Source organism: Neofelis nebulosa, chromosome 15, assembly GCF_028018385.1.
Source record: "Neofelis nebulosa isolate mNeoNeb1 chromosome 15, mNeoNeb1.pri, whole genome shotgun sequence".
Lineage (NCBI taxonomy): Eukaryota > Metazoa > Chordata > Mammalia > Carnivora > Felidae > Neofelis > Neofelis nebulosa.
In genome coordinates this window covers 50,706,667-50,715,924 of record NC_080796.1, presented here as the reverse complement: position 1 = coordinate 50,715,924, position 9,258 = coordinate 50,706,667, and the positions used below count along the sequence as shown (strand labels likewise).

Sequence of the window (9,258 nt, the reverse complement as noted above, 5' to 3'; positions counted from 1 at the left end):
ATCAACAGCATGCTTACTATTATAATAAGTCTCCACACCCACTATGAAGCATTACTCAGGCTCAATTCCCCCAGCCCCCACCCAGCTCACATGAACCTGAGTTTCTGACCCATAGATGATTAGGTCATTCTGGTGAATCATCCTCATTGGGGTGGGAGTAGCCCGCCAGCCAGGGCCAGACCTTCACCACCAAGTGCCTATTTAAAGGGATGATGGATCCTATCAGCCCAGCCAGAGGTCAAGTTACCTGTCTCACTGTTCCACTGGGTATCAGTCTTCTGGCTGGCATCCAACCAGCAATTAATTCGTCTACTTAACATATGCTTTCATTAGCATACACAGAAAGGGCCAATGCTTGCATACTGTCCCCCAAGAAATTCTTTCCAACCAAGTTTTGGACCTAATCACCATCGTAGGCTGATTTTGCCACCATCTTTGAAATAGCCTGTAGGCTATGATAGAACATAATGAACTAAAGATTGAGCCAAAAGCGTGACTAAAGTCACCAACTTGCTGTGTGACCTTAGGCATTTCATTTCAGAATAAGGGAGTCAAGCAATATATTTTCAGATATCCTTTCCAGTTCTAGCATTCTATGAGCTCATTTGCCAGAGGCAATCGTATTAGTTTTCTAGAGCTGCCATCACACGGTACCACAAACTGTGTGGCTTAAGCAATAGAAAGACATTGTCTCGAAAAAACTTGGAGGAAAGGCTCGGAGTCGGGCACACCTAGCAGCCAAAATGAAGGTGAAGATGCTGAGCCGGAACCCGGACAACTATGTCCGCGAAACCAAGCTGGACTTACAAAGAGTTCCAAGAAACTATGATCCTACCTTACATCCTTTTGAAGTCCCGCGAGAGTATGTAAGAGCTTTAAATGCTACCAAATTGGAACGGGTATTTGCAAAACCATTCCTTGCTTCCCTGGATGGTCACCGAGATGGAGTCAATTGCTTGGCAAAGCACCCAAAGAGCCTGGCTACTGTCCTTTCTGGGGCATGTGATGGAGAGGTTAGAATTTGGAACTTGACTAAACGAAAATGTATCCGTACGATACAAGCCCATGAGGGTTTTGTACAAGGAATATGTACTCGCTTTTGTGGGACTTCTTTCTTTACTGTTGGTGATGACAAAACTGTGAAGCAGTGGAAAATGGATGGACCAGGCTATGGAGAAGAGGAGGAACCGTTGCATACAATATTAGGAAAGACAGTATATACAGGGATTGATCATCACTGGAAGGAAGCTGTTTTTGCCACATGTGGACAGCAAGTAGACATTTGGGATGAACAAAGAACAAGTCCTATATGTTCAATGACCTGGGGATTCGACAGTATAAGTAGTGTTAAATTTAACCCGATTGAGACATTTCTCTTGGGAAGTTGTGCTTCTGATAGGAATATAGTACTATATGACATGAGGCAAGCTACTCCCCTGAAAAAGTTCATCTTAGATATGAGAACAAACACAATTTGTTGGAACCCTATGGAAGCTTTCATTTTTACTGCAGCAAATGAAGATTACAACTTGTATACTTTCGATATGCGTGCACTGGACACTCCTGTAATGGTACATATGGATCATGTATCTGCGGTGCTTGATGTGGATTATTCTCCCACTGGGAAAGAGTTTGTGTCTGCTAGTTTTGATAAATCTATTCGAATCTTTCCTGTGGACAAAAGTAGAAGCAGGGAAGTCTATCACACAAAGAGAATGCAACATGTTATCTGTGTAAAATGGACTTCTGACAGCAAATATATTATGTGTGGATCTGATGAAATGAACATTCGTCTGTGGAAAGCTAATGCTTCTGAAAAGTTGGGTGTGCTTACATCACGAGAAAAAGCAGCCAAAGATTATAACCAGAAATTGAAAGAGAAATTTCAACATCATCCTCATATAAAACGCATTGCTCGTCACCGACATCTACCAAAATCCATCTACAGTCAGATTCAGGAACAGCGCATCATGAAGGAAGCTCGTCGACGAAAGGAAGTGAATCGTCTCAAACATAGCAAGCCTGGATCTGTATCGATTGTGTCGGAGAAGAAGAAACACATAGTGGCAGTTGTGAAATAACACTTGGTATTCCTACGTTCCTGATACATGATGATTTGTTACACTTTGATTTGCAAATGTAAATAAAAATACTGGCTCTAGAATAATAAAAAAAAAAAAAAAAAAAGAAAGAAAGACATTGTCTCACGGTTCTGGAAATGAGAAATCCACAAGCAAGATGTTGAGAGCGTTGATTCCTTCTGAGGGCTGGGAGGGACGGATCTGTTCCAAGATTCTCTCCTTGGCTTGTAGATGGCCATCTTCACCCTCTCATGGTGTTCTTCCTTCATGCATGTCTGTCTCCAAATTTCCCCTTTTCATAAGGACACCAGTCACATCAGAATCGGGCCCACCCTCATGGCCTCATTTTAACTTGGTTACCTCCGTAAAGACCTTATCTCCAAATGGGGTCACATTCGGGTACTGCGGGTTAAGATGTCAACAAATGAATATTTGGGGGACACGGTTCGACTCATAACAGCAATTAAATATCAACTATATGTAAGAAATAAAGAATAATGACTTGATTGATTTTAAGGCTGGTGACTCACGTGGGCAGAGTAGGCTAACAAATAGGTATAGATTGGTGAATTTATTTTGTACTCTAATGATCTAAGCCTACCCTGTACTCATCTTCGTCTCCACATATAGATTTTGTGTAAGAAACAGCTCTGAATCCCTTTGAACCAGAAATCCTTAGTTTTGCCATGCTTTATAATGTTCTCTCATCTGTTTTTATAATCGAATGTGATGGGAATTCAAGCTGGTGCAGCCACTCTGGAAAACAGTATGGAGGTTCCTCAAAAAGCTAAAAATACAACTACCCTGTGACCCAACAATTGCACTACTAGGTATTTATCCAAGGGATACAGGTGTGCTGTTTTGAAGGGACACATGCACCCCCATGTTTATAGCAGCATTATCGACAATAGCCAAAGTATGGAAAGAGCCCAAATGTCCACTGATAGATGAATGGATTAAGAAGATGTGGTATATATATATATATATATATATATATATATACACATATATATATGTGTGTGTATATATATATATATATATATATATATACACACACACAATGGAGTATTACTCGGCAATCAAAAAGAATGAAATCTTGCCATTTGCAACTACGTGGATGGAACTGGATGGTATTATGCTAAGTGAAATTAGTAAGTCAGAGAAAGGCAAAAATCATATGACTCCACTCATATGAGGACTTTAAGAGACAAAACAGATGAACATAAGGGAAGGGAAGTAAAAATAATATAAAAACAGGGAGGGGGACAAAACAGAAGAGAATCATAAATATGGAGAACAAACTGAGGTTTACTGGAGGGGTTGTGGGAGGCGGGGATGGGCTAAATGGTTAAGGGGACTAAGGAATCTACTCCTGAAATCATTGTCGCACTATATGCTAACTAATTTGGATGTAAATTTAAAAAAATAAAATAAAATAAAAATAATTGAATGTGAAACTTCTCAAAAAAGTCTTATGACTATTTAACCAGTTATTGTTCAAAGGAGCCCCATGAGGATTAACAAGTCAGTAGGCCATTATTTAATTAAATGACCCTGTAGAGGTTTGATTGAGTTTGGCCATTGGAGGACAAAATTATGAGTAGAATATGCTTTTCTGTGCTTATTTGTGCCTCCTGATCATATAATGCTATATGTATATATATACACACATACATGTGTATACATACACATGCGTGTGTATATATATACACGTATGTGTGTATATACACATACATACACACATATACATATATATATATATATATATATATATATATATATATATACATACACACACACATATATATGTATGTACACACACACACACACACAGAGGAAAGGAATGCACTAGATTCTGCTGACTCACAGCTACACATTTGGCTTAAATGAAAATACTTGAAAGAGCTCACTCAACATGGACAAGGACAGATTGGCGTGGAACAGGGTATTGTCTATAAAGAAACTGACAGAAGTCCAGATTTATCAGCAAAAGTACATCCTTCACACCAGTGTTCTCTTTTCAGAGCCTCTCTAGCCTGGAAATCCACTAGGTGGAGCAAAGGACCAGGAATTAGCTGACCAGGAGTGCTCACAAGCAAATATGACCAGTACTGCAGCCATTTCTTTCCCTCTACGAAGGCTGGGGGAAAATTGGGTTTTGGAACTGCTTAAGATCAAATGTTCCCTGCTCATTAACATGGATAGTTGCCCAAAGAATAAAGAAACTCAAATTTGCTGAGTTGAGCATGATTACTAAACACACAGGAGGCACACCCATCTTGGAGTCTTTCCCTATGGCTTGGCCCTCACCACCCATTTCCTTTCTGCTTTCATTGGTGGCAGATGGAATTTGGGGCAGACCTCTCACCCGGGCTCCTACAGTCAAAAGACCTTATGCTTGGATCATACATCTTCTTTTTCCTGCCTGCTATAGCCATCCTAAAATTTTGCTATCAACCTGGTGTCTATTTAAACACGGTCTCTTTGATTCCAGGAGCATGGATTCTAATGCTTCTTGCCTTGGATTCCAGTCTTGTCTTCTTTTCTGCACTTATGGGCTGGTTAGTTGAGCTGAGCAGAAGCTGGGAACTTGCCTGATTTTTATTTGAGGACATTTAAGGGGTAAAGGGGGAATATCCTCATTGCCCCTTGAGGTTTTTGTCCCTTCCACAAAGTATACTCCATGTGCCTTTGCATTCAAACTATGAGTATTAACTGTCCCATGCTGCGGTCCAAACCAGCTACCAATGGAAGACAACGTTTTATTTATTTTTTACAATCATTCCGGATTGTATAGATGTTTTGCAGAATGATCTTGCTGTCTTCAGATAAAACCTCAGCTCACTGAAAAGAGTATTCTCCATGCCTTTGAAGGTTGTGGGGAAAGGGAAGGAGCAAATTCCCAGAGAATATAAAAATGTTTGCAGCTTGGGCGTGAGAGTGGGTAGGACTCCATTCTGTGGCTGGAGAGTGTTGAACTCGGTTGGTGGACATCTCTGCGGTCATCGCCGTGGGCTGACAACCGGCCGAGTCTCTGCCAGGTAAGACTCCAAGACCCTGTACAGCCCTTGAAGTGGGGGAACCTTAGCAATGACTGAGATTATACTTCCTGCCCATAAAGCTGAATGGGAACCGAGAATTGGATATAAGTTGATTCAAAGAAAATAAAGAAGCGAGATATTTCTTGCACATCTGAGTTTGTTATCTAAGCTTTATACTGGCTGCACTATAATTAAAAGTTCATTATGGAGGTCTGAGGTTATACGGGAGCAGTATAGTATAGTGGCTAAGAGTTGGGTCTCTGGAGCCAGGGTGCCTGGGTTCAAACCTCAGTTTATCCACTGACTAGCTGTGAATCCTTGGGCAAGTTATTCAGACTCTCTCTACCACACTTTTCCCCTTTTGTGGAAAGAAATGGAGGTAATAGTACCCATCTTACAAGGTAGTGGTTGAATCACATCACATAACACATGCAAAGTGTTTAGAAAATCAGTGCCTGACATGTAGCAAAATTCAACAAATGTCAGGTAGTATTCCTACAGAATTTTTGTGTCCCTATTGTGGCCGTGGAACTTTTAATTATCTTTTAGAACACGTAACACACACAAATGGTACAAAATCCAAATGTTAAAAAAAAAAAAAAAAGTATACAATGAAAGATAAGGGTGTAAATGAAAAACTGTTTTCTAATTTCCCTCCCCAGATGCAGCCTGTGTCAATAGTTTCGGTATATTAAACAAATGTAGTTACCTGTAAATGATTCTGTACCTTCCCCCCCTCAGCAATACATCGTGGACGTCATTCTTTAATAAAATCCCATTGTATGGGTATGCTCTAGGGTATTCCCTCTTACTAACCAAATAATTCTGCAGTGAATATCTTCATACCTACACCTTTGAGCAAATCTGGAATACCTGTGGGATAAATTCCTAGAAGTGGAATCACTGAAGCCAAGGCTTTGTGCATCGTAAAATTTGGTAGTAGATATTGTCAAATTGCCCTCCATACAATAAATGATACTCCTGCAACCTTTATGTGAAAATGCTAACAGAGGAAGCTATTCAGTTTTTTTGTTGTTGTTGTTGTTTTCGTTTGTTTGGTTGGGGTTTCTTTGCCAACCCACCAACCATTCTCTTATAATTTTTGTTTGCATTTAAGAGTGAGCTTGGGCATATATTTATATTTTGAAAAATCTCACTTCTATTTCTTTTTTGAGAACCAGTCTATTATCAAATGGACTGTTCAGAAGTGAAAATAATACATCTGCTGGTTTTATGAAGATCCTTTTAGTCTGGTCTCCAGAAAAAAAATATTTCCGCCATCACAAGCTACCTGGCGGGTCCATTCCACAAAACGCCCCCCCCAACCCCCCGCCCCCACCCCCATCTGAAAGTAGAGCTTTCCTACAAAAGCTTCCGTAACCTGAAATCGTGTAAAACAAAGAGGAAATTTTGTAAGTATTTCCAGACCCCCCAAAATAACCTGTTTTAGGCTTTTCTGATACTTTAGGACACATCTTGCTAACAAATGCACAAAATAAACAGATAAGGCACAGATGCTCATAGGCAGTTCACAGCTCTGGGGGCTGGTCGCTGAGATGCTGAGTGGAGTTTCGGGGAAGGAGCTGGGCGGGGCCGCTCTTGCAGCTCGGGGTGTGCGCTGCCTCAATAAAGGCTCACAGTAAAATGTTATTTTCACTTGTTTTGCGTTTTTCATAAAAGTAAAATCCTCTTTGGATTTCTTTCATTTAGCCAAAACAGGTACTAATGTAGGTTTTTCACAAAGGTGAAGTGGTATAACATGAACTTTTAAAAAGCAAGGGATACCTGTATGCTCTGAATACTTGGTGGTTGTGCCTCAATGCACCAGAGACGACAGAAGACTTTTGCTTCTTTCAGTGTATTTGGTGGTGGAAGCTGCCCTGGGATCAAAGGATGGAAATGATAAGATGCTTCCTTGGAAACGTTCCTAGAGGCTGTCACCTGCTCAGAGAATTTGGATGACCCCAAAGCAGAAGAGCTTGAATAAATCTTGTGCATCCCAAGACATGCCACTGGAAGAGTTCAGGGGTGAGAGAAGCAGAAAAATCAAATTTTACAAAATGTCTGAATGATTTTTAACTGGTGTTCTTGTGCTCTTACACGGTCTACAGTTTTTCTGTGCAAGTAACAAATGAAATGAGAACGGATCGATCAGATGTCAGCGATTTATCAAAAGGACCTCAGGGAAACCGTGAGCTCTGTTCTCTCGGCCATTATCCCAGGAAGGAAGAGACTCCTGGAGAGCAGCACAGTCAGAGCTCACAATAAGCCAAGGAAGAGGGGAAAAAATGACCCAAAGAAGCTGTTCTGTCTGACACACACTGACTATTTATTTTCCAGGAATGAAACATTGCTAACTGGGAAGCCAAATCCAAATGTAGAGATTTAATTAGTCTTCCATTTGAAGAGTACAACTGAAATAATCAGTGTCTACCCTAAGGGCACCCCAAGCATTAGCATACCTGTGTGTGTAATTGACCCAAAAGGTGAATTATTATTCCAACCGTGCCACGGACAGAACCAAACATTTCAAGGATCATTTAGTTCATCAGTTTATGGAGGAAAGAATCTAGCACATGGATCATCAAGAGGCTTCTCCAAGGCTTCGCCGTGGACAGCAGGTATCATTGCTAAAATGGGAACAGGGGTTCCTCACACTAGTTTAGCGTATGGCTATTTCCATCAACAAAACCAGCTATATACCTATGCAAGGTTCCTATATCAAGCATATATATTAATATACAAATCTGTATTAGTCTGCTCAGGCCGCTGTAACAAAATAACATAGACTGGATGATTGAACAACAGGTATTTCTTTCTCACAGTTCTGGAGGCTGGAAGTCCAAGATCAAGGTGCTGGCAGATTTGGCTCCTGGTAAGAGCTCTCCTCCTTATTGTAGATGGCCACCTTCTAGCTGTGTCCTCACATGATTGGAAAAAGCACCCTAGTTTCTCTTTCTTTTCTTCTAAGGGCACTAATCTTACCATGCGGGTCCTACCCTCAGACCTCATCTAACTGTAATGACCTCCCAGAGGCTCCACCTGTAAATACCATTGCATTGAGAATTAAGGCTTCAACATATGAATTGGGGTAGAAAACACAATTCGGTCCGTAACAATATAGATACAATTTTTATTGCTGTTTGCCTCTTCCCACCAGGAAGTAAGCTCTATGAAAGCAGGGACCTAATCTGTTTTATTGACCTTAGTATTCCCAACACCGAAAACAGTCACATACTGAACCACCACTATATTCAATAAACATTTGTTGAATGAATGAATTTGTTGAGTGCCTCCTGCGTGCCAAGCATTGTTCTAAGCACTTTACATTAACACACAGAATCTTTACAAAAGCCTTATAGGGATACTATTATTCCCTCAATTGACCTAGTTTTATAGGAGACAGAACCAAGTTTTGAAATAAGAGGTTGGCTTTTGAGCCCAGTTTCTCGTCCATTAGCCATGAACAGTGTATAACTCCCCCTCACTCCACCAAAGCTAGTGGGATGCCTATGGAGTTAAAAACTTGCCTGAATTTAAAGTACGATGTTGACATCTTATCCCAATATTCCCTGACTTCTAGAACTACTTGTGATGATAACGCATTCAATTCTCTGATAGGGAAACTGTTGTTCTGGTGGGGGCAGTGTTTCCATTACACTGTTGCAGTCCACGTTTATATTGCAGGCATGTTTTGTGCTTCAGGTAGCCAGGGGGAGAGGGTCCCTCCTACTCAATATTATCACTGACCTCATTTCCCATTTTCAGGGTCTTGGATAGTTATGAGGTTTATTTTCACTTGAAGTATATTAGTGATCAAACTATACTTCCACTCTTCTTTTTTTAAACAGTTCTTTTTTTTTTAATGTTTATTTTTGAGACAGAGAGAGCAGGGAAGGGGCAGAGAGAGAGGGGGACAGAGGATCAGAAGCAGGCTCTGTGCTGGGGCGCCTGGGTGACTCAGTAGGTTGAGCATCCAACTTTGGCTCAGGTCATGATTTCATGGGTTCGAACCCCACATCAGGCTCTGTGCTGACAGCTCAGAGACTGGAGCCTGCTTTGGATTCTGTGTCTCCCTCTGTCTCTGCCCCTCCCCTGGCTCATGCTCTGTCTTTCTCTCTCCCAAAATTAATAAA

At 40.9% G+C, this 9,258-nt stretch overlaps 1 protein-coding gene across 1 annotated transcript; it reads left to right on the top strand.

Moving 5' to 3' along the window:
* Nucleotides 1–704: 704 nt before the first annotated feature.
* On the top strand, nucleotides 705–2,097 carry LOC131495681 (DDB1- and CUL4-associated factor 13-like). Its single transcript, XM_058700731.1, has one exon. The coding sequence runs from the start codon at nucleotides 744–746 to the stop codon at nucleotides 2,079–2,081; it is 1,338 nt and encodes a 445-aa protein (XP_058556714.1). The 5' UTR covers nucleotides 705–743; the 3' UTR covers nucleotides 2,082–2,097.
* The last annotated feature ends 7,161 nt before the right edge of the window (nucleotides 2,098–9,258 follow it).

Excerpts from the sequence above, each read along its gene's own strand:
- LOC131495681 (XM_058700731.1), top strand. The coding sequence starts at position 744 with ATGAAGGTGAAGATGCTGAGCCGGAACCCGGACAACTATGTCCGCGAA.